The sequence below is a fragment of the Dipodomys spectabilis genome, unplaced genomic scaffold, assembly GCF_019054845.1.
Source record: "Dipodomys spectabilis isolate Male_0828 unplaced genomic scaffold, ASM1905484v1 ptg000021l, whole genome shotgun sequence".
Classification (NCBI taxonomy): Eukaryota; Metazoa; Chordata; class Mammalia; order Rodentia; family Heteromyidae; genus Dipodomys; species Dipodomys spectabilis.
The window spans coordinates 9,383,227-9,409,952 of record NW_024870698.1 but is presented as its reverse complement, the minus strand read 5'-3'; the positions used below and the strand labels follow the sequence as shown (position 1 = coordinate 9,409,952).

The following is a 26,726-nucleotide window of genomic DNA, read 5'->3' as shown; positions in this document are numbered from 1 at the left end:
GCTTGTCCAGAGATGGGGCCTCTAAGGAGTTTAAATTAAATGAGCTCCTAAAGATGGTGATCTAATCCCACAGGACTGATAGCCTTCTAAGTTGGTACAGAAAGAAATCTCTTATGTCTGAGCCAACTCTCTCTGCCACATGAGCAACAGGGAGGCGGCCATCTTCAAGCCAAGAAGCACACAGCAAAACCTTGCCATGCTGGGATCTTCATCTCAGATTTGCAGTCTCCAGGACTGTGAGGACGTAACTTCCGGCTGTTTAACCACTGTGCTGTGGCTGCCCTGAGCTCATACAAAGCTCTCCTTTCCACCTCACCCCACGGTCTCCCCCCTTTCAGTGCAGCACTCATTCTCACTCTATTCTTGTCTCCCTCCATTTGGAAACCAGTTGCTATTTTCTGAGTATTTGAGAACCAGGTGAGGGCACTTTCAGAGATATATAACTGATGTATTACTCTCAATCTCTCTGGAAGTAATGGTGATACAAGACAGAATACTTTTTCATCTCCTTAACCTTGCTTGTAATTTTGAGTTCATTTCAGGGTCAAGCCCCAAATCTCCAACATGGCCTGATGAAGACTAATCTTGTCCCTTTCTTTTCCTCACTAAAATTCAGCCATCTATGCTTTCAGTTTCTTGAACCTGGTTTATTCCCTCATGCAACCCTTCTATACATGGTTTTGCTACCATTGTTTGGTTCAGAAACTCCTAATCAGCTTCCTCTTAATTCTCCAGGGTCACTTCAGCCAAGATGTTTTCCTTCAAGTTTAATTGGACCTCCTTTATATAGTTTCCGAGACCTGTGAACTTTTCTTCATAAGCATGCGTAGTAGCTGAGCACCAGTGGCTCATGCTTGCTATCCTAGAAATTCAGGAGGCTGAGATCTGAGGCTTGAGGTTCAAAGCCCACCTATGTAAAAAAAGGCCATGATTTCAAACCCCATTTTCAGCACCAACACTGAACCAAACCAAAACATACACACAAGTGTGGTAACTGAATTATGAATTTGTTCTTGAAGTAGGTAAGAACTATGCTTCTCTTTGTTATTTGTCCAGCACATTGTATTCTCACAAACATAATTACTGAAAGAATAGTTGGTTAATACAAAGGATCATACTAATTACTAGATATAAAATACTGACATTAAATGCTGAGTCTTGGAGGATAGAGCCCAGCCTGAATATGTTCAGGATCTTTACTGAGCAAAACTCTACACATAGCTTAAAAGAATCTTTCCCCTATAAGGCCTATGAGCCATCATTCATCACAGAGTCTGAGCTTAAAAATATTTCTTCAAGAAAACACACTAGTCACTCCATGCCATTTTGAGCTTTTCCTTTTCCAGAATCCTCTCAGAAGTCAATGAAACGTCAGTATACAATACTCACTGGTATTGGGAATTAGTCTTGAACTGTTTTCTACTCATTCAATTCATGAAGGGCCTTAATAGCCTCAAACCTGAAGACAGCAACGGTGTCTGTTGTTCATTTATTCACTCACCAGGCACACAAGGTATTGTGCCTATATTGCCAGTTCTTGGCAGTTCGCAGCTAACACAGGCAGGGTCCCCACACTTATGTAGTTTAGTCTATTGGGCAAATAAGTAGCCGAGTCACTATAAGGTAATATGACAAGTGATATGATCAAACACAGAAAATTCTGGACGCTCACAGAAGTGGTGTCTCTTTCAGCCAGGGGGCACTCATGGGAGGAGGCTTCCTAGAGAAGAAAGCAGCAGTAAAGCTTTAGACAGTTGGCCAAGATTGTAAAAGACACCTCAGTAAAAGGCAGTAGGAGTACAGAGAGGAGGAGGGAAAGCTTCATGGAGTCCCGCATGACTGGTTGGGTATCCAGAAGCAGCACACAAGAGGCAATTCGGGTAGAGCCAAGCAGTGTAAGGTTTCTTGTTCATCTGTTTGTATTTTATTCTATAAGCACTGAAAGGCCTAGAAATGTGCCAATTAGAAAGTTCACCAAGAAAAGATTCAATTGCTTCTTTAATTAATAAAAATAAAAAATGAGGAAGGGTCCAGAAGAGTAGAGATGTCTTGGGGGTCTGACAATACACGGGCCCTTCCTCCCCCCTTCTTCAATCCTCTCCCACAGCCCAAAGCCCAGTCCTATTTTCAGGCTAATTTTCTTACCTTTAAAAGTCAAAGGCAACTTCTGATATAGTAGTTCACTGCTGCACAAAAGCTTCATTTTATCCCCTTGCCCAACACCCCCTTTAATTTCTTGATACTGTACTTCTCTTTTGATACAGATGAACATCTTGAATGTCATAGGGAGGGGTTTCCTGAAAAATCTAACAACAACAAAGGCCACATTCTCACTTTGGAAAACTTTAGTGCCTCATTGTGGATGATCTTGATTCTCCTGGACCATGGTGCCATAACACAGAGCAGCAGAGGTGGGCCCGTTAGAGATCTTTATCCCGTCACATTCTCACAGATGGAATAATCAGCCTACCTGAGTATTTGGGAACTGAGCTACAATGCAAGTGATGTTTAGGTAATAAACACAGTATCCTCCGGGAAACTACAACACTAGACAGCTGGTATGAACAAAACTACTTGAAACTGAAGAGATTTAAAGCAAGACACAAAGAACCGTTTTGATCCAGGTAAGACTTCTTACAGTCCAAGTCTGAGAGGGAAGAACCTGCTAGGGGAAAGGGAAAGGCTGGGAAGCAAAAGGTTGGCTGTTAAGGACTGGAGCTTTGGAATGGCTGTGCCACTGGGTGTCCCTGGCATACACCTGCAGGTCTGCTTGAAGACAAACTGCCTGCCTTACCTTCTAGCTTCTGCTCTCTCTCCATTCTTGGAGGCTGATGATGAAGACATTGCCACAGATCCCGTAAAAACTGGCTCATCGGGATACTGGAGAATCTGGCAGTCAGAACTGTGCAATTTAGGAGGGGAGGCTGGACATTTAGTCTCAACCCAAAGAAGAAATTGAGATCCGAATCAAAGCCTCTGTAATGTCACAGATGGATCTGCAGTAATTACAGCCACACAGAGACTTACGGAGAATTCCAGAAAAAACTCAATTTTGATATGGAAGTGAAATCTGAAACGTGACTCCAATTCATTTACGATCAGTGTGGCTCCTACCTAGGTGTATCTGAACAACAGAGACTAGGCCATTTGGAGGCTGTTGAGAGGAACTGTTTAATCAGTACTATCTAGGATTATATGGGAGTGCTCAGATGTTATGCTTCTGAGCATTACCCACAAATAAACATCCTCACTGCTATTATCAAGTGTGGCTGGAACTCAGTAATTGCAGGCTCATTTGCTAAAACCAGACTACTAATTAGCAGAAGCCCTGTAACTTGGCCCTAGTCCTATGTTTCCACAATAGATCCCCATGCCTTCTGCAAAGGCGCACCATTAAATTACTCATCACAATATTTTTGAACTGTAAAATCCCTCCTTTACAAGCTCCCAGCTTCCCAATATTTTACACTTATATCCCTTACAAGAACTTCCATCTAATCTATTTTGCTAAAGTAAGCACATGTCATATTAGTCTACAGTCTATGCTTCTCACATCAGTGATACACAGTAGACTAGTAAACAGTTGTTTAATGGATTAAGAAGACTGTATTATCTTTTACCACCTAAATCATTTTAAACAAGACAACACTCTCATATAAGATCCAAAAATAGGGTCAATATGATTAAAATTTAAACCTAGATTTTCTTTCACTTACTTTTTAAATTAAGAATGAAAAAAACTGATATGATCAAACAAATTCTGATTAGTTGAAAAACAAAACACAACTCAAGTTTTATCCAAATAGTAACTCAGAAACAATGGCATGAAGTAAAGTTAGTCATACACTAAAGTATTGTGGGAACGCTATCAGTACAGCCATATGTACAAAATGTTTAAAATAAGATCTATCTCAAGTAGGTATGTGGGCTATATGTGTGTGCATACACACATACATAATGTACATATATAAAAACGTGAACTAAAAATGTCTACATTTTCAATACACTTCTTAAAAAATACACTAGATAGCTTAAAAGTTAAATACATGGTTCTCCCAATTACTAGCTATGTGACCTGCAGCAAATTATTAATTTTCTGGGCTAGTGGTTCATCAGCCAAATGGAAATTTTTAAATGATTTTTTAAGAAGCACCTACCTTACAGGGTTTGATATAAAATTGAGACTATATGAGTTTAAAACAGTGTCTGGCAATAAAGTGTTCAATAAATGTTCCATGCTATCACTCCACATTTCACGAATTTGGTTAACAACCTAATGTTTAATGATACATGAATGTTTAAGGAGATTATGGTAAATCCATACAATAGCATTATACAGCCATTAACATGTTGCTCATAAAGGATTTTAATGATTTGGAGAAATTCTTAAGTGAAAAAGCATGATATGAAAATGAATATATGATTTCAATTATGTAAAATATACATCCATGTGTAGAAAAATATCTGGCAGAAAACATACCAAAATACCCGAAGTAGTTCTTTTGGGTAGTAGAATTTGATTTGCTTCCTCTTGTTTTCTTTTACTCTTTTCCTATAACTAATGTTCTTTTTCCCCCTTTTAACAGTAAGTTATTACTTTTAAAAGCAAGAAGACACAATAACTTTTAAATGTTAACATAAAACAAGTGGGTAATTAAAAAATTATAAAAATGCTATAATTATATAAATGATATAAAACAGAAATCATTGTGACTTTCCAAAATTCATTTCTTTCCTGTTGAATGTACAGAGTACTGTATTCATGTGAAATTAAAATTGTAAACAACATAAAGCAGTAAATATTCCTTGGATAAATCTAGAAATGAACGTGGAAAATGCTGCACCCACAGGACACTTCCTGATGGAAACTGTTCTCTCCCCAGGCTCAGGAGCACCTGGCTGACCCACACGCCATGCTGATGAGACTAGCGGTTACCTTGCTAGAAGTACACGCACCCTCCCCTAGCCTCCATGCTTCAGCAGTGCTCATCTTTTCTATCAATCAATGAAGTTTTCTTCCCTTTGGAAATTTTCAGCGAGAAGAATCCCTCCTGCTGGTTATATGAAAATGAAATGTAAGGCATTCCCTTAACCTTTTCAGCTTTTTTATGCATGACTATTTCCCCTTTTTAGATAGCTTTAGAGCTTGATCCAAAATCTTACCTTTCAGATTATCTTTATTATGTATTTATTATCCAAAATGCTATCTTCATTTCAGTCAATGTTTGTCTTTACAATACAATACTTAGTCTGTTAAATATAAAAGTATCAGCCTATATAAACATCATTTAAAAATCTTAGTAGTTTTTGGCAACAGGAGCAAAGGAAAATAAACAATCATAATTTACAGGAGATTTTGTGAAACTCTCCATACTCTTAGTAATTAGTGGTTCCTTTGACAAAAATATCAAAGAAACTTCTCATTTATCAATCAGCATTTTCATCTAAAGACCACTGGGTGAGACATGATGCATTTTAGCCATTATTCAGAGAACACATTCTAGCTAAAGTGTATCTGCTGATTCTCCAAACATCCATCCACAGTGCATTTATCAGAGCATTCATGACTGAAGGTTTAAAGGCAGAACACACAGGAACTCCCCAGATGGTAATGCACTTTGGGCCTCTATGTGGCATTTGTCACAGGAAAGCTTTACAACAGCCTATTGATTTAATGAATACCAAACTTTACAAATTAATACAACACAATCTAAATGCACCATAAATTTATATTTGTTAATCTTGATATTAGAACATTTAAACATTTCAAACTACATAAAAATATGACAGACAATATAAAATAGAAAGAAAATTTGTTGACAACTTACTTCCAAAAACATCACTATTTCTCATATTGCAATTAAGCAACAAGACAGCTTACACAGCTCTCCAGAAAACATAGTGTTTTTAGTGGAGTGTTATCAACGAAAATCAGCAGTCCCACACAATATTGTCTCCAATTTATTATCTTTTCCACAGTACAAATTTTCCACACACTGTAAGTCCTTTGCAGTTATTCCAAGTCTGTAAACAAGGGTCTGAATCCCCACACTCCCCACCTCAGTTTCGCTTGTGAATGTTTTAAGTCCTCCAATCAAGCTTTAACTCTTCCATTCGCATAAAGAATCAAGAGGTTTCTTGCCTTAAATTATTTAAATTTTTCATACAGCCTGAAATGCAGTAAATCACAGTGAAAGCCCTGGGGAAAACAAAACATGATCTTTACAGCAGGACTTGAACCTTTATATTAAATGCATTTTGAAGAAGCGTCCCATAATAAAAGCATGGGTTTTCGTTTCCAGAAATCAAGTCAATTAGAAACCCTAGTTTCTACTTAAAAACCCATTTTGATCTAAAAGTGAAAACAGTCCCCTATCCATAGTCATTTTATAAACTCTATACAGTTTCACTTGCAGAGATTGTTTTTTCCAGTCTGGAAAACAGTAGTGCAATTAGTTTCACTTCTTTTAAGTTATTTAGTCCATAATAGCTCTGTGGAAAGATAAGAAGATGCTCTGGTAAACAAGAAATTTTTGCAAGCCCATGCTGGCTTACTAGTCCATTAAAGCTTATAAGTCCATAGTGGCTTTCAACAAAATATTGTATATACATCACCATCAAAAATGCAGAAATAAATAGGCAAAAATGACTGTAAACTGTCTCATCTGTTAATGATATTTCAGTAATAACTGACTTGATGAATTGGCTATCTAGTCATTTAAATAAGCAGACAGTAGACAGTTGCCTTGAAGGACATTCCACTATGGCATCCAGTTTCGAAAGCCCCAATGGAGTTACAGTCCTAAAATTAAAACAAAGACAGGAAGTAAAGGAGGGGAGAAAAAAAGTTTACAGGTGCCGCTGAAATGGAATCCCAACAAGTCAGCCAGGTCACTTAGACTTTTTCTTAAAAAGGCTTTTGATTTTTGATGGCTTTTTGCTTTTCTCTCCATTATGACAAAGGTCATGGGGGATGCTGCTTATCCTGGTAACACTTGGGGCTTCCTGAACTGGTTTGCTGTCGTTGCCAGCGGAGGAACATGATGTGTGGCGAGGTTTAGGCACCGGGATGCCACTAGAAAGCTGGTTCATACTACAGGATTTCTCCAAGATGCCATTGTACACTTTGCTTGCAGGACTGAAGATCATACTCTTCGTTTCTGTCAGACCCACACAATCAGGAGAGCCCCGGGAGAGATCTGCTGTTATGGGCGAATCTCCTCTGGAAGAATCCTCTAGGGAGAGCTCATCTCTGGATATCTTTCGAGGAGACACTGTTGGGTATATCTCGAGGCTCGGAGGAGGAGACTGTTTCCTTCCAATGGAAGAGTTTAAGGAGTCACATTCTGAAGCTGTGTCTGGCACTTCCCTGAGTGAGACAGTCAATGGTAAAACTTTTAAATCAGTGTATTCCTAAGGGTGCTGACAGACATTCAAACTAAAACTACTGTCATTAATTAATTGCTAAAACATAAAAAATGCTACAATTCTGTACATAATTCAACTAGAAAATTATGATTTTAGTAGAGCTTACTAAAATTGTTTAATTTTTATGTATACTATAATCTTACAAAAAGAATATAAGAAATAAACATCCTTTCTTCAATTGAGAGGGAAATAAAAATGTCTGAATATTATAGTTTTTTTAAACATTTCAAGTTTTGTTTTCTTTGACTAATTTTTTTCTGAATCTATATATTTGAAACAATGGAATTTTGGTCACTGCTTTTCCCTTCATTTAAGTGTCATTAACTTTATGAAATACAGTTCCCTAAGGAAATAAAGAACCTTCTACACTAAAACGTAAAGTCTACTATAGTTTTAAAAGGGGACAAACAGAACTGAAGTGTGACAGAGTAGACAGAAGGTGAGAGGTAACTCTACAATGCTAGTTTCAAGAAGTGAGTCATCAATAAATTCCCGCAGAAATATTCCTTTGTGACTATTTCTCCCACTTTCTCTACAGTAGAAAGAGAAAGAAGGACAGAAAACTAAAGTTCATAACCCAAACCCATCATATATAGTAAATGTTATACAGCCATTCCTTCAACACATAATTCAAGCGCATGTTCCTTACGACTCCTTGTGCGATTATTGCTCTTCCAGAACCTCTCTGACCTCACCTAAATGATCCCACTGCTCCTAACTGGTCTCTCTGCTTCCATCCTGTGCTTCTCTCAGTTGTTTCTCTACACAGCCAGTGGTGGGACTTCAAACAAGTTCAAGCACCACACCTCAGTCACTTCAAGACCTTCCAATCCAAAGTCCCTGCCTACAAGACCCTGGTATGGCTGGCTCTGTCCCCATGTCCTTCTTGTTCCTCACTGCCACAGCAGCTGTCTTGTTCCTCCATCACGCACAGACACTCCCACAGGGCTTGGCACCTGCTGTTTCCTCTGTCTGCTAAAACCTTCCATCTCAACTCTCTGTGGCTTACTGTGTATGTCCTTCAAGCTACTGCACTCTCCACGGAAAGGCCCCTCCTCATCACCTGTGAAAAGGAGTATTCATTTTCCTTTACCCATCTTCAACATCCCAGCATGTACAAACAGCAAAAATGGCATTTTATATTAACTTGTTTATGCTGTTGCCAGAAGAAAAAGAAACTTTAGAGGAAACATCTGTATTCTCTGCACTAGAACAACGTTAAAGCTCAGGGTGAGAAATTAATACGTAACAAATGAGAAAGAAAAAAATGGAATAGTGAGGAGTGGGACCATGCCTAGTTTACTTTTCATGTCCTGAGCCCAACATGAGTACTGTTTACTCTGTGAAAAAGAAAGACTAAAAAGTAGAAAGTACAGACAAGGTAAAAGTAATCTGGCAAAGAAATAAAGTGAAAGAATGGACAGAGAAGGCCTCTCACTTTGGTGGCCTTTAATTACTACTGCTTTTCATACTGTTTTTGCATTTACTTTTGACAAATACATCATGATAAAGCCATATTTTAGGCATTTGTTAAGATTGTTCTTAGACATTTCTATATACCTTATATACAGGTAAGTGAAGAGTATCTTTACTACAAGGTACAAACCCCCCTAGGCTAAGTATTTAAATAAGGTATTAGAGAATATATATATAGATATATTTATACGGTATATATAGATGTATATAGAACTATATAGAACTATAACTCCAGTTTGTGCCTTTGGTGGCTAGTTGAAGATGAGTCTAGTGAATCTGTATGGGCTAGTTTCCAACCTCTGATCTTAGCATCTTCAGTAGCTAGGATTTATAGGCATGAGCCATGGATACCAGCTAAAACATTTTCTTTAAGATTTAATTAATAATTTCACATAATATACCTGTATGTAATACAGAGCTTCCAAATGCTTTCAAAATGTGATAGTGCTACTAAAGGCAGGAGGCAGCTTAGATATGATAAAATGACCAAACTCGGAAATCAATCACAGTAGCCATGTTTCTGTGAAGTGGCTTTTTGCTGAGTGGATGATTGGTAACTGAATGGAATATATTGGTGTTCCTTGAAGTTCTTTAGCTTCTCAAATCAAAAGCTGATTTACCAGCTGTATGGGGTAGTGGCTTCTGCTTATAATCCTAGCTAACTGGGAGGTAGAAAAAGGGAAGATCACAGTTCAAGGCCAGCACAGGACATACCATTAGTGAGAAAACTTTTATTAGACAGTGCAAATATCTGTCTAGTCCTTGGCCTTTTTTTTTTTTTTTTTTTTGTCGGCTGTGGGACTTGAACTCTGGGCCTGGGCGCTGTACCTCAGCTCTTCAGCTCAAGGCAAGCGCTCTACCACTTGAGCTACAGCGCCACTTCCGGTTTCCTGGTGGTTTTATTGGAGATAGGAGTCTCACGGTCTCTCCTGCCCGGGCTGGCTTTGAACCGCGATCCTCAGATCTCAGCCTCCTGAGTAGCTAGGATTACAGGCGTGAGCCACCAGCGCCCGGCTGTCCTTGGCCTTTTTTAACCCACAGTTGGTTGGGTGCAATGACACTCACCTGTCATCTCAATCTATGTGGGATCTCTTCCAAAACCAAAAGCTGCTTTGCTAGCTGGGTTCCAGTGGCTCACTCCCATCATCTTTAGCTATTTGGAAGGCTAAGATTGGGAGGACCATGGTTCCAAACTAGATCAGACCAAAAAAATCACTAAGATTCCATCTCCACAGAGAGAAGCTGAATTCAGCTGCAAACACTTCCATCAATGATGAGAAGCCTAAAAACAGGTTTAGGCATGTGCCCAGACATGAAGGGAGTCCCTAATTCAGAAGTTACCAGTGAAAAACATGGATGGAGGCATAACTCAAGTGGTGCAGTGTCGGCCTGTCAAGTGTAATGACCTGAGTTCAAATACTAGTACAGCGGAAGGGAAGGAAGGAGGGAGGAAGGCAGACAGGAAGGCAAGGAGGCAGGCAGGGAGGGAAATAACACTGGGGTCTTAAGCTGGACTAGAATACATGCTGCTATATCCATTTTGTGAAACTAATCAGGTCACAAATTTAACACATTTTTTTGGGGGGGTGGGGGGGTGTCTAGTCATGGGCCTGAACTCTGAGCCTGGACGCTGTCCCTCAGCTCTTCACCTCAAGGCTAGCGTTCTACCAGTTGAGCCACAGTGCCACTTCCGGCTTTTTTTTTTTCTGCATATGTGGTGCTGAGGAATTGAACCCAGGGCCTCATGCATGCAAGGCAAGCATTCTACCACTGAGCCACCTTCCCAATCCACATTTATTTAATTTCATCATTTCTCCTTTAAGTTCTCCAGCATTTCTTAAGCTTTGGGATATATTATGTATGTGCTAGCAAATACCAGCATGCAACAGAATAAATCACTAAGTAGCAATAAATTAAATTCTCACTAATAATTGATGGAGGGTTTTTTGTTATTGTTTTGGGTTTGTTTGGCAACTTGATTTTGTTGTTTGTTCTGGTAGTACTACCTCTCACTAACTTTTTACCCAGGCTTGCCTCGAACCATAATACTTTTTATCACTGCCTCATGAGAAGCTGGGACAGGCATGATGACCATGACTGGCATATTTGATGCTTCTTTAGGTACAACTTATGCTCAAGCATTTATACTCTAATATAAAATTATTTAACAAGTTTACATTTGGAGCCTGAGCAAATGTGTCCAATGGCTTCTAGGCAAGCTCATACCTCAAGTATCTACCTACATCTTTGTAGAATGGCTTGCAAATTCCTAGCCTCTACAGTATATGTACCTTTACTAGATATTTAATCACAGTCAAATATAAGTGCTATTAGGAAAGGATGTCATAGAAAAAAATAAGTCTAAGTAACTAAATATGAGTCCAGAGATCTGAGACAGAGGAAGTTAAGAGATTCAGAGCAAAGGCTGGATTTATAGAAGGGAAATTCTGCTGCTGGCTCCATATGAAGACAGAGGTCAAACTGCAAGGAATGGCAGGCTGCCTTTAGGAACTGAATTCTGCTACTCAACACATGGGTGTTGAGAAGGACCCGATGAGAACACAGTCCAGCCAATACCTTCACTTTAGGAGGTTATAGACCCTGAGCAATGTAGTCACACTAAGCAAGGCACTGGTGGCTCATGCCTGTAATCCAAGCTACTCAGGAGGCTGAGATCTGAGGATCACGGTTCAAAGCCAGCTTGGGCAGGAAAGTCTATGAAACTCTTATCTCCAATTAACCATCAGAAAACTGGAAGTGGCGGCTGTGGCTCAAATGGTAGAGCACTAGTCTTGAGCTGAAGAGCTGAGGGACAGTGCCCAAGCCCAGAGTTCAAGCCCCACAATCAACAAAAATAAAAATAAAAAAGTAGTCCCCCTAGGCTTGGACTCTGATATAGACTTGAGTGTTCATATGAAGCCACTGAGTCTGTGGCACCTTGTTACACAGCCACAGAAAGCCAATACAATGCACCTTAGTTCCCACCTCCATGCTCATCCGCATATCCCTCATGTCAACGCAACCCGATATTATGCAGGTTATTCGCTGCCCATACCATTGCTTTTCAGCAGTGAAGTAAATGGCCTCCTCCTCCTCTTCATTCCGATAGAGTGCGGGACAACTTGACACTGAGAGGATGTCTGGATCAGGGGAAGGCAACGAATGCTGGGGATGCTGAGGCAGGTGAGGATGACGAGGGTGGGCTGGATGAGGAGCATGTGGAGGAAGCTGGGCTCGCTGGGACTGTGGCGAAGAGGGCACGATGCTACGACGAGAGCGACACAAACTGCTACTTCGGGCTAGAGATCCAGCAGGTTTAGCCACAGTCCCTGAAAGACACAAGCAATGCAAACGCTTGTAATGCCCAGTGTTCCCTTCATGGTCACTGCAAATATATGATCTGATCTTTTTCTATTCAAGTAGCTATATAATTACTATCATTCTCTTCCCCTAATGCTAGCAACAATGCTGGACAAGAAATGTACTCATGACCTTCCTCATGTAACTGTAACCCCTCTACAGCATCTTTGCAATAAAATAAAATTTTAAAAAAGAAATGAAGATGTAGCAGAAATAGCAACAAATCTAAAAATTAAACAGAAGAGAACTTAAACATATGGTCCTACAAAAAAAAAAACTAACATCACTAACCACAATACAATTTACCCACTATAACCAACCCTTAAATCTAAATATTAGTTGAGCGTATTTATTTTATACTTAACAGAAAACTTATTTTATAGATGTTAGTATTAAAGCAGAAAATTAGCAAAATAAAGTTATTTCCAAACCTATTTTCTTTTGCCGCAAACTTTTTGTGAAAACTGCTTCTACAGTGCTATTGCTCAGACTTAAATGTCAAAACAATAAATAATTATGCAACACTATTAAAATAAGGTTCTAAACATTTATCTCAAGTACAGAAATTTTAATAGAACTTAACAGATTTTACTTTGGCTAGACAAATGGGTTATAAAGGATTAGATTTATGAGCCAGGCTTCAGTGGCTCATACTTATAATCCTAGCTGCTCAGGAGGCTGAAATCTAGAGAACTGCAGTTTGAAGCCAGTCAGTCCACACAAAAAAGTTTGTGAGACTCCATTTCCCAAATAGCAGGCAAAAAGCAGGGCCAGAGGCATGTTCCAGTGGTAGAGTACCAGCTGAGCAAGCAAGCCAGGCAAGTGCAAAGTCCTGAGTTTATAGCTCAATACTAGGGGAAAAAAAAGGGGGGGGGGGAGATTGTAGGTGTTAATAGTACCTTTACCTTTAAATATAACAAAGATGTATAATATAATGTAAAATTTAAAAATGAGAAATGTACACAAATACTTAATGTTCTGTTTTTAAAGTGCTCAATACTATGAAGCTTTAGTGGTAGTTTGTATGTTTTAACTTTCAAATGCACAGAATAAATTGAAATGAAAATAATCAAAAATAAAGTTGTCTAGACATTGGCCAATCTCTTGAAATATCACAACATGTTTGAACATTTCTATTCCCCCCAAAATAAAGTTGTCCAGACACTGGCCAATCTCTTGATATCTATGAAATATCACAACATGTTTGAACATTTCTATTCCTTGAACATGGATTCTCAAGGGACTAGTATCAGGCTCAGTTCCTCCTGTGTGTGCTATGGGTCTTGTGTGCTTCGGGCTTGACCTGGGCTGTCATTCATCCTCAGTGTCATCACCACACATGCATTCCATTTCTTTCCCGTATTAAAGCATAGCTTGCCTAAGAACAGCCTTCTCAAGCTAGGACTGTTCATTTCATATACTATATAGGCTACAGCATCAAGAATAAGCTGGCTGCCTCCTCATTCTCCAATGCTGTCTGCATACCCTTACTCCACCCTTTTATAAAAACAGGTTCCTTCTGAAGCTGATGCTATTTATTAAGCAATAAAAACCTACTGCCTTTACTTCACTGGTCACTTCTCAGTCCCATTGCACCCCATCATCAACATGAGCAACTGCAATTCTAAGACTGACCTGACACAACCAATCAGGACTTTCATTTCTCTTCACCCAACCTTCAACAACTCCTATATCTTGTCTTGCCATCATTTAGAAATGTTCCATCTCTGAAATTTTACTATTTAAAACCCTTAAAGCCAAACTCCTCAAAATGGATTATCCTCCTCTATTTATTTATCAGGACATGAGACATTTAGATTCTGACTATATAGCTATCATCTGTCCCGCATCTATCCCAAAACTTGAGTCTTACTTAATTAATTAGGGCTTCTCTTACTTCTATTTTCATTATCTCAATTGCTACTAACCATCACTGTTTAAACACAAATGCCGAGAACACAAACCTAAAGGACAGGCCAACAAGTATAACAACAAGAAAACCTCCTCTACCTTAAGAATGCTTTTAAAAGTTGTACATAGTCAAAATTTCAGTGAAAATATTTTACACTGGTTCATGACCAGCCTTCAGTGAGTATTTTAATTCTACCTGACCTCTGACCAGAATCTAACACTACTTTGTTCTTTCCTTGACTTCTTTCAGCACATTTTTACCTCCATCTTTATCTGTTCCTGGGTGATCTTCAAGTTCTATTCTAAGTCTTATTCTATTGTTGTTTCACTTACTCATCCTGAACAAGTTCATCTACTCTTATGACTTCACAGATCATTTGTAGGCTACATTTGTAACTATATTCTATCTTTCCTTTTAACCTAAGTGCCTTATAACCAACTTCCTACTGGACACCTGGATGTTCCACAGGTATCTGACTGAATGTAACATTTTTCCCTTAAACTATACTTCCACTCCTGTGTCCCTTATCTCAATAAACACCAACACCACACCTCCAGTAGTAGCAATTACAGACATTCTTGACTCTCCTTCCTCCATCATAATCAACATAAAGTTGACCATAAAGTATTTCCAATTCTATGTCTATAGTATCTGTCAAATCTACATGCCAACTGCCAACAGATTCTGGTACACTCAGAATTTATCTTCCATTCTCATGTGTTATCCATTCTATACCTCTCATATTACCTCCAAAATACAAAAGGAAGATGAAATTTTACTACTTGAAACCCTGAAAGCCAGACTGCCCTGTTTATCTAGCTTCCACTCTGGATTGAGCGACCTTCTCTTCTGAGATGAGAATACTATATACCTTCTATGACAGGAACAGTATGCCTCTCTTGGCTCCTCAGAAGTATCACGTTCCCTCGTTCTCTCACCTCCATGCCTCTTCTTCCCATTTCTCTCTTGACCTCTCACTTCAGGTCTCTGTTTAAATGACACTTCTTCCAGCCCCTTCAAGTTTGAGATCAGTGTTTGTCCTGTGAGCTCACTTGGTAATACCACAGCATATTTCTAAGTTACCTAATTGATGTCAGTTCATGTGTTCACCTGGCTATGAAGGCAATCATCATGCACCAAATTCAATACTTTATCACAACACCTATCCTGGTACTGGAAAAAGCATAGATGCCAGAAGAATGCCTCAAACAGAAATAACCACAAACAATTTTTGATGGACTAAAAGAAAGTGAGATAAAATTAAGGAGAATATTTCTGAATAATAAATAAGGTATTTTCCAAACACAAGTAATATAGAATACTTTTAATATAGTAGATGAATATTAGAATTTACCTTATTTATGATTTATAGATTACAGAATGGGAAAACACCTTTGAAATCTGTACTACAGTGTACTTATTTTGCCAAAGAATAAACCATGCCCTGTGACTAATAAAAAAATGATGTCACATAGACAATTAAATTCTACAATTCTCAGCCGTAACTGCTATCATTCCCAGCAACCACTGGTTACATGGAAAATGCAGCGGAGTCATCAAGAGTGATGCAAAGATCTGAGAGCAATAGAGTCTCATTGCTTAGGAACATGAGTACTACCCACAGAAATTAAAATACCATTGCCAAAGGCTATCGTAAGAAGATTGCTTACATAAAGAAAATTCTAAGTAATTTAGTGAAGAATATAGCTGAGAATTACTGATTAGTTATATCAATAAATTACTTGTTACAATTTTGGTCTTTTCCAAACTTTTCTTTTTGTATTTTTATTTTAATTATTGTTGTCTTATAGGTGATATACAGCGGGGTTACCTTTACACATGTCAGGTAATAAGTACTTCCTTCTTTTTGCACAGTATCATCTGTTCCCTCCCTGCATGGTTCAGAGTCCAGTGCAGCCAGTGAGCTCCACTGCTGCACTTTTTTACCCATTTCCCACTGCTTCTGTGCCTTCCCCCACCCTCCCTCAGACGTGCATGTGAATACACTGTATATGAGGTAAAGAATACAGAGTCACCTGAGTTTCCTCATCTTTGGAATTTATTTCAGTATGTATGTTATTTTACATATACATGAAGAGACACTTGGTATTACAACTTGGTGATAGTTTTTCTCCTAAGACTATCCTCTTTTGGTCTCATTGTTTATAGATGTCTAGAATACTGTACAATTTGATATTTGTATACTCTTAAGACGAATGCTATTGCCATTCTGCTGAAAGTATAATTAGCCTCCTATGCTTTAAATAGATTAATTCTAAACAGTGAGACCCAACAAAGCAAAAGCAACTGTTCGTTATCACCATATAAATATCACTCACAAAAGAAAGTCTGTGGTAAGATTCCATTTCCTTCTCCAAGATTCATGGTTTGCTCAAAATCACACCACGTTTTAGATTGTTTTACGTTTGGGTCAATCAGTCTTGGTCCTGATATTCCTTCTACTATCAACATATTGTGTCCACTTTCCTACTCACTCTCATCTTCATTCTGCTTTTCTTTTTAAATACTTTTGAATACCTCTGAATAATTGGTGTGCTAAATATATAATAATTGTTTTAAACACACAGCTGAGCTAAGCAAATAAGGGTATCAAAATTTCAGATGCCAAACCAAAGAGACTAAGAGCAAATGCTAGGAGGTCTGTGCACACTGCTACAACTGCTATGTGAGGTGATCATCTCAGTTATCAAAGGAAATGACTTTACTTAAGGAATATAAAATGAGCCTTGGTTCCATGTGAAGCAAAGAATTAATAAGGAGTACGAAAGGGGGCTAAATCCTTGGTGGATAAATGAACTTTTTCCTGCTGCCAAAATCTTATACAGGAATTCCAAAGACTCTATGAAAAACATCAGACTCTGGGCCTAAATCTCCAAGGAACTTGGAGTTTAAGTTCATACCATCAAAAAGGATCTGTAAAACCTTATCCTAACATTTAAGTAAACCTAAATATTGGCCCTGAGGTAGTAATATCCTTTAAACTGCTGCCATAGCAAGAAAAGTTTTAGTGGCACTCTGATTCCCTCACAAAAGTGTTTGGTTGCTTTCCAGAATATTATAAATACACTCAAATACTTAAATATCAGAAGAACATATAATGCTCTCAATAAATGGGCAAATGAGCTAAACAAATACTTTTCAAATAAAGAACTAAAAATGGTAAATAAACAAATGAAGAAATTGTTCAACATCTTTAGTCATCAGAGAGAGACAAACCAAAACTAAACAGAGATGCTTTTTAGCCCGGTAAAAAAAATTTTTAAGTTAGACAGTGAAGAATGATGCAACGAGTGCTATCAATCAAGACATAAACTAATTTGTTAAGTTGTTGCCTCTTGGTACAGCTACTTAAAGATCTTTTTTTTTTTAATGATAACAATAAATGCTGGTGAGGATGCACAGAGAAAGGAATGTTTATTCATTCACTTCTGGTAGGAACGCAAATTAGTCCCACCACAACAGAAATCAATATAGAGGTTCCTCAAAAAATATGAAAATGTAACTCCCACATGACCGAGTCCTATCACATCTGAATTCACTCCCTAAGAATCAAATTAGCTAACTACAGAGAAAACTGTGTACTCGTGTTTGCTTCAGTACTGTTCATAAAAGCAGAATTATAGAATCAGACTAGATGCCCATTAGCAGAATGAAATAATTTTGGTGTGTGTGTGTGTGTGTGTGTGTGTGTGTGTGTGTGTGTGTGTGTGTGTGTGTGTGTGTGTGTGTGTGTGTGTGTGTGTGTGTGTGTGTGTGTGTGTGTGTGTGTGCGTGCGTGCGCGCGCGTGCGTGCATACACACACAATAAAAACATGAAGAAGGGTGAATCTACATCATTTATAGGAAAATAGATGTAACTGGAGATCATCATGCTAAATAAGCCAGTCTATAAAGAAAAGTATCATGTTCCTCTCTTTATTTGACCAAAGTTATGAAAATGAAATAAGGAATAATGGGAAGGTCGGAAGGAAAGGGAAAAGGAGGAGGTTTAATAAGAAATAATAGATGGGGCAAATATGATGAAAGTGTATTATATTTATGTGTAGAAGCATCATGGTAAAACCCTATGTATAATTTAACATAAAACAATAAAAAGTCACTAAAGAAAAAAACAAGACATACATAGATTTAGAAATAAAAACACATTTTTCCAAGTAATCCATATCTTAAGAAAGGGATATATTAGAAATTTCTGGTGACAATAAAGTTATACATATCAAACTTTGTCAGTGTGAGTAAAATAGTTAATGTGAATGTTACATCTTTACAATCATATATTGTAAGGGGAAAATAAGAACTGAAAAAGTCCTGAGTTAGGTGTCTAAATGCTTAAACAAACACTCCAACAAAAGATATAAAAGATGAGAGTAGAAATTGATAGAGAATATCAACAAAGTCAACAGTTTTTTCAGGAGCGAAAAAATGAAATCAAGCAGAAAAACTGTCAAATTAATCAACAATGTTTCTGGGCACCATAAATAATTAATTAGAAAGAACATAAAGATTTATTTTAAAGATAAAATCACCATTTTGAGACTTGTAAAATACTATGAGCATCTTTTGCCAAATTTTAAAACTGAGATAAAACAAGCAATACTTTAGAACCATATAACTTAACAAATTTATACTGTTAATAATTAAGGAAGTTGAATTCATAGTTTTTTATGCTATGTCTCCTCTCTACCCTATCAAAACATACTGACATTAAGTTCAACTTATAGGCAATTTCTTTTTTTTTTTGGGGGGGGGAAGGAAGGGGGGGTCCGGTCGTGGGGCCTGAACTCTAGGCCTGGGTGCTGTCCCTCAGCTCTTCAGCTCAAGGCTAGCGCTCTACCACTTGAGCCACAGCGCCACTTCTGGCTTTTTTCATTTTGCTTATGTGGTGCTGGGGAATTGAACCCAGGGCCTCATGCATGCAAAGCAAGCGCTCTACCACTGAGCCACCTTCACAGCCCCCGGCAATTTCTTTAAAGTAGCCAAAGGAAGCGGAAAAAGTCAGAGATTGTGATGTTAGGAAAACGAACCCTCAAATATGTATTTTAATGTTTTTGTTTCTTTCATGCATGTGTTTCTAACGCATTTATAAGATTATTTCTTTGTTGCTTTGTATGTCCCTCCCCCACATTGTAACCCCCGCTTTCACTATATTTGATGTCAGTATAACATGTGGAGGAGATGGGGACAAACAAGTCGTTTAAGGATTCAGGTGGACCTGTTGCAACAATGAGAAGTACAAAATGTCATGTCAAAACCAGCTTTACAATGTCGGTGGGGGGGTGAGGGGGGGTATGATTGGGTGGGGGGGAGGGGGGAGGCTGGGAAGGGAGGTGAAGGGTAAACAAAGGAGGAGGCTGCAATGCTTGGTAAGAAATATGTGCATTATCCTGCCCATGTAATTGTAACCCCTCTGTACAGTATGTTCTCAAATAAAATAAAATTAAATTAAAATATATATATATATAAAAATAAAAAAAAAAAAGTAGCCAAAGGACACATAACCCTAGTACCAGCTGGACATGGGTAATCCTAGCTTGTTCCCCCGAGTGCTGAGATGTGGAGGTTCACTTTTCAAGACCAACTCAAATAAAAAGGTCATGAGACTTCCCAACTCAACCATAGCTAGATGTAGTAAGCGCCACACGCATGAAACAGGAAGATCACAGACGAGGTGTACATCTGGGCAAAAAGTGAGACTCTATCTCAAAATAACCAGTGAAAGAAAGGGCTCCAGGTACTCAGCAGAGTACTAGGTACTAGAGTACCTAGTTAGTAAGCCCGATGCCCTGAGTCCAAACCATTACAGAAACAAAACCAAAAATCCTGCCAAAAACGTTAAAAATAAAGGACCCTGTATCTAAAATCAAACCAAAAGTGTTGGAAAGGAAAATTAATGGCTATTACAATATATGATTAAAGATACAAGAAATGTAAATAAAATCATATTGCAAATAAAGTCTTAGCTTATTCTAAAAATAGCAAACATGTCTATGGATAGAAGGTTCTACGATAAAGCATGTAAGCCTAACATGACCCTAAGTTTGACCCCCAGCACTGCAAACAAAACAAACAAAAAAAAATTTAAAAACTTACACTTTCACTGAGATTAAATGGAAATTACTTGAATGGATTAAGATTTGACAGAGAAAAGAAAACTTTAAAAAACAGCTATCACCTCAAAATATATAGAAATAGAATTTCATAAAATGTAATACATAGTGATCAAAAAGAAAAAAGACAAGAAATGAATTTCTTTATCTTGAATAATCTACCAAAACAGTAAAACCAATACTTGATGGTGAAATACTGTAAGCATTCTCTTTAAAGTCACAAAAAACCCTATTTCCAATGGAAATTTTTGTGAAATTTTATTAGTTGATTTTAAAATTCATAAGAATAACTGGTCAAGATTCTGAAATAATTCAGAATTTAGTCTTATTAAATATCAAACTTCTTGTAAAGTTATGATGACCAAAGGAGAGTAGGACAGAAACAAAAAAAAATAGCTGGATGTATTTATATATCCATTGAGAGAAGGGTTACTACAAGTCAGCAGGGATGAAGTGGGAAGGATGTTGAGACTGTTTACCCATACATCAAGAGATATATTTAGATTCCAACCTCACACTCTAAGCAAAAATAACTTCCAGGTGGATTAAAAGACTAAAGGATTAAATGAAAACCTTAAAAGCTTTAAGAGAATAAACAAAAATCTATCATGTTCTAAAAAAGCAAAACTCAGATTCTTCAACTTATTAAAATGCCAAAGCCTAGGAGAAAATACCCACAACCTCCAAATAACCAGAAAATACAAGGAGCACTTCCAAATCATGAGGAATCTTGGAAGGATTCCAACACAATCCATGTAACTCAAAAAGAAATCTAACAACAAATGTCAGGAGATGAAATAGTACTCAACCTTAACAGACATCAAGGAAATAATTTTAGGAATAATGAGGCATTCTTTCAGTCATTCAGTTGAAAAACAAATAAAACATTCCAAGTCTGAGTGCAGATACAGGCACATAAGCACTCTGTCAGAGTGCACATGTAAACTGACAGAACCATTTTGAGAGTAATTTGGCAATGGCAAAGAGAGCCTCCCAATGACCAGCAATTCATTCCTAAGAGTCTATGAAGAGAAACTTGAGAGTCATATGCAAAGAGATCCAAATAAAGACACTTCTTACTCTATGTGTACACGCAAAAAAGAAAGAATTTCTAAGTGGGAAACTGTGATCATTAGGTTTTTTAAATACAGTGCCTAAATTAACTACAATCAACTCATACTATACTGTTGAAATAACTAGTTCTATACAGAAACAAAATTTTGAAACAGTTCTGAGCAAAAAAGTTACAAATTGATACCTATAATTTGATAATATCTAAGTTCTTAAACATACTAAATTGCTATGGGTATACATGTATTTAATAAAAGGAAACCATGCTTTTGTGCAAAACTTTACTAATGGCAAGGGGGGATGATGTGGTTTCAATGTATCTGTAATGGCTCATTTCAGAGAAAAAGGAAGCTGAAAAGGAATATTAAAACCTGTTTATCTTTGTAGTGGACAGGCATATTTGTTTCAGTAGTTTAATTACATTTGCATGGTTTTATAAGAAATTTGAAGTAAACTTGTTATATTCCTACCCTAAAAGCCATTAGCAGATACTTAAAAAAGAGGAAACTATGATCCCTGTTCTACTTCCCACATTTAGCTAATGTTAATGTTTACTGATTTTCTTTAAATATAATGAAACATAGGTAATTTTTTTTCTGAGTATTGTGTTAGCATCTTTTACTTTGCTCTTCATATATTACTGGCATATTTCCTTGTCATTATTACAAACACCAAAGATACACATACAGGTGACTTTTTAAAAAATTAACCACTAAGGTTGTCATTTAAATGAAGCACCTTTATCCTACCTGTGAATGCACCTGTTACTAACAGCTTCCCATTAGGTCCAGAAAGTATTTTGTATTTAGCAGAATGGCGTACCACTGTGGTACCACCAGGTGGCATAGCTCTCCAACTGTAATCTGTAGCATGAGTTATGTGGTAGATAATAAATTTGATCGCAACATATAAAAAAATCATATTAAATTGCAAATCAACTCTTTTCACACTTAAAATACAGATTACTCAATATACTACAATCGTTAAAACTTAGACCAGGTATTCACATTAATTTTAATGAGCGCATGGATATTTATGCTTGCATAAAACATGGTGTGTTTTTTTTTTAATACAAATAAAGGCAAAGAGAAAAAAATAGTTAATTTATAGAATGGAACTTCAAGTATATTTCTGATTCTGAATAAATTAGGTACTTAAAAGAAAAATTAAAATCTTCCAAATCTATAGTTTACAAAGGAGTGCATGTATTATCTCTCAGGGTAGTACTTGAAAAGCTGAACAGCATGTATTTCAAATGAACAAACACAAATGACAGCACTCACACTGCAGAGCCAGCCAGGATCTACATGTAACTTAGCAACTATCACTACCTTGCAGCATGGGTAAGGGAGATGAGTGAGGACACACACTTCTAGTGATCACTGCACTTACAATCTGCCTACTCCGCTCACCTTCTTGGAGAGTTTACTGCCTCCTCTCTTTCCTGGTCCTGTAGGTGGGTCTTTAAGCCAGAGACTTAAAACCAGAAATGATACAGTGTAGTTACTGACTAATAATTAATTGGCAAATTGAGGGCTTTATTTCACAAAATGTTTTATAAAGTTAGAAATGTTTCTAAATCCTCACATCAGGAATTCCTTAACAGTTGGAAAGAAAATTTCAAAACAAAAACTATTCATGTATCACATTTTGATTGGTCTCAAAAACTAAAATTTCTGTGTACATTTTCAACCAACCAAATACTGGAGGACAGCATTTATTTTAGCTCCATTCTTTGGAACCTTGCTCTATCTACATTATAAAAAGTCACAAATATTGGGAAAACGGGCAAGTAGGCAATAACAAAGCCGAAGAATTTTTCAAATGATTTCTACTATACATTCACAACTGCAGTTAGGGGTAGCTCGGTGGAAGAGCACCTGGGTATGAAGTAGAAGACCCTGAGTTCAAATACTAGTACCACCAAAAAGTAAAATACTTAAAAAAAATTTTTTTGCATAAAGTCCAAGCTAATATCTTTACATTTCACCTCCCCACATATTTTCACAATATAAAAAATTTTCAAACCACAGTGCACAGTTAAGTAATACTGCACAGGAAAAAGAAGTATCTTTAAAAAGGAGTTCAGCCAGGCGCCGGTGGCTCACGCCTGTAAATCCTAACTACTAAGGAAGCTGAGATCTGAGGATCACGGTTCAAAGCCAGCCAGGGCAGGAAAGTCCGTGAGACTCTTATCTCCAATAAACAACTAGAAAACCGGAAGTGGCACTGTGGCTCAAGCAGTAGAGCGCTGGCCTTGAGCTGAAGAGCGCAGGGAAAGCACCCAAGGCCAGAATTCAAGCCCCACAACCAGAAAAAAAAAAAAAAAAAAAAAGAAAAAGAGTTCAATTTTCTACTAATAGAATTATAGCAAAGTGTACTAGTGCATGCCTACTAGTGAAAGCAGGAGCACCGAGTTCAAAGCCAGTCCAGGTTGCAGATGAAGACCTCCGCCACCCCTGAAATACATGTACGCATGTTTATTTACATATGTACATACAAACATTTATTTATGTGTGTATATATACATATGTATGCGTATGCCACAGTATACAGATATGTATACATGTATTTGTATTAAATATATACTGTTCATTTAAATACAAAATACAAATGTTACATATTTTAAGTACCTATAATAACAGAGCAGGGTAATACTCTTTCAATGAAAGAACAAAATTTTTAAAGCAAAACAAAATACAAAAAAAATGATTACAAGTAGTACAGTTTTTAAAATACATCACAAACTGACTCAAAATTAATAGCTGGTTAACAGAAGAGCTAGGATTCAAACTCAGGTTTCCAAGACCTTCCCTAATTTAATTATTTTTCTTCCAGTACCAAAGTTTGAACTCAGGGTTTCATGATTTCTCAGTTTGTTTTGCTCAGCTGGTACTCCACCACTTGAGCCACACCACATCTATACCTGGCTTCTTATGGGTTATTTTTGTAAATGGCGTTTTCACAGCCTTTTCTGCCCAGGCTGGCTTTGAAATGCAATGCATTGGCTCTAAGCCTCCTGAGTAGCAAGGATTACAGGGTGAGTCACAACCACAGGCACCTTCTCTTACCTTTTATTTTTACTGTAAATTGTTTTTAATATGACTCTTCATTTCAATTATAAAGAATTTTTTAAAAACTAAGCCCTATATTTTAAACTTGTTGAGTACAATGAGTTATATGTAACAGTTGCTCAAATAAATATTTGTGATCAAATAAGCAAGTGAAACAAGCACTCACTTCTGAATAATCTATAAAATATGTAAATACACAAATATAAAAATATTGTTAATATACTTGCATAAAAAATATACACACACCACATGCACAATTCTTAAACAGTAAACAATTAAATTATTAACAACAAATTGGAGAAAAAGAAGAATGAAAGTATCTGTGTCACACATTTCAAAGTACGTAATTCCTCAAAAGACATGATAGGGAGTTTCTTTAAAAACCATACTACTTTTTGCTGAAGTGATTACTTACCAGGAAATTGAGACACTATTGGGGGTGTGTCTTCATCTAAGTCATCTACCCCCCCAGCAATTGGGTAGGGTGGAATGGAGACTCTGGGCATCACTACCCAGCTGTGATCTGAATAAAGGGAAGACGTCAGGCTGGGGAGTCCCGAGTTATGGGCTATCTGAAAACCACAGATCTTCTCAATCTGTTGCCAGCGAAAAAGACGTTCTCGTAAACAAGTTGTCAACTCTGAGAGAGCTTTCCTAAAAAATCAGTGCAGGAATTACTTGTTGGATCAAAGAGGCTTTGAAAAACAGCAATCAATTGCATCAATAGCTAATGACCAAATTTTAAAATTAGCTTAAATTATGTAATTTTGTATGATTAATATGTGATTTAAATATACATTTTCTGAAAAGTATGTATTTTAAAACAATAGTAAATATCCAGAAGGATATAACATTCTTACTTTGCTTCCAGAATTTTATGGTCTACTTCATCTAGGGAGGAGCTATGTGCCACATGCAGAGTCCCAAAGACTGTGCTTCTCTTCTTTTTAATTTTTTCTGCCTAAAAAACCAAAGAAGCAAAAATAATAAAGCTATGTTTACCAAAACAAAACATATATTTGTTAATGAAGTTGATTTTGGTTCTGAGTATATTAATAATCATAAACCAAGATTATTAGCCAAGATATAGCCTTGTTTTCCAAAAAGAAAATATAAGAAAAAGCATGCTTTCCTAAGCTAACCAATGTAATCAAAACTTGGTTCTGCAGAAGTTTTTTCATTTCTATGGTTCAGAGAAGACCTGAATCTTCTATTAACACTAATAGAAAACTATTAACTACATCATACTACTTGAGATGTTAGTGAGTGAACTGAGCATTTTTTGTTGAGAATTCAGATTAAGACTTACTCTTATTTCACACAGTAAGTGCAAACATTAATTTCTAGTAACTACTAACCTGAATCAGATAGGAAGCAGCAACCTAGAGGAGAAAAGCTCTGTATAAAACATTTAAGAAATGATGATAATGATAACTTTGAAAGTACACCAAGGTTATCTTGAAAGCTATATATACACTTGTCTACATAGAGTGATTTTACTTTAATGCCTGTAATTCCAAGAATCAATTTACACAATAAACTCTAACTCAAGAAAACAATCAACTTTTATTCAGTTCTTTTTTTATCTAAGTTGATTAGTATCACTAGGATATAGCCTAAGAAACAAATTTAGTAAACTTTGAAACAAACAAACAAAAAAAGAGTACCTCATCCTTAGCAATAGCTAACTGCATTTCAGCATTCTGTCTTTTGATGTTGTAGTACTGAACTTCTACTTCATGTGTTAATTGAAGCCATTTTTGAAGAGCATCTGGGACAGACCAGCTGCTCCGCAGTTCAAATTCTTTTTCAGCCTTTTTTAGAGCCATTCGAACCTTGAAGAGAAAGCACGAAAGAGAACAGATTAAAGTATTTTATAGTAAACAGTACTAAAACAAAAACAATTTTATTTACATTCTTTACAAATAACTTTTTAAATCCTTGTCTAAATATACTCTATCTCTCACAAACTAAAGCTGAAGTCTTAAGTGCATCTTAAATTCACTAAACAAAACTGTGAAGCCAGAGAAGGCATATACATGTGTACATATATACACATATGTATATGTATGTATGTGTAAATGTATGTGCATGTATACACATGTGTATATGTATGTGTGTGTTATATGTGTGTATATATGTGTGTACATATATATCTTTAGCTACAACATTTAGTTTTTCTATTTCATAGTTTAAAGTTCACCTGAACAAAAATTCATGACATATATGCAAATTAAAACTGATCATATTTTCCCATAAGAAATATTTTTGTGTATA

The 26,726-nt window shown here is 36.9% G+C and overlaps 1 protein-coding gene across 2 annotated transcripts in view; it reads right to left on the bottom strand.

The window, feature by feature from the left end:
• Positions 1 to 5,407: 5,407 nt before the first annotated feature.
• Positions 5,408 to 26,726, bottom strand: part of Stim2 (stromal interaction molecule 2) — a 106,695-nt gene continuing 85,376 nt past the window's right edge. Inside the window, exons 8-13 of one of the 2 annotated variants that reach the window (XM_042674750.1) lie at positions 26,117 to 26,284; positions 25,808 to 25,831; positions 25,310 to 25,410; positions 24,865 to 25,103; positions 11,960 to 12,233; positions 5,408 to 7,369 (exon numbers count right to left, since the gene is read on the bottom strand). In XM_042674750.1, coding sequence (XP_042530684.1) covers positions 6,892 to 7,369; positions 11,960 to 12,233; positions 24,865 to 25,103; positions 25,310 to 25,410; positions 25,808 to 25,831; positions 26,117 to 26,284 — 1,284 coding nt within the window. In that variant the 3' untranslated portion in view covers positions 5,408 to 6,891. The remainder of the gene's footprint in view (positions 7,370 to 11,959; positions 12,234 to 24,864; positions 25,104 to 25,309; positions 25,411 to 25,807; positions 25,832 to 26,116; positions 26,285 to 26,726) is intronic. The other variant, XM_042674752.1, reaches the window with a different exon arrangement.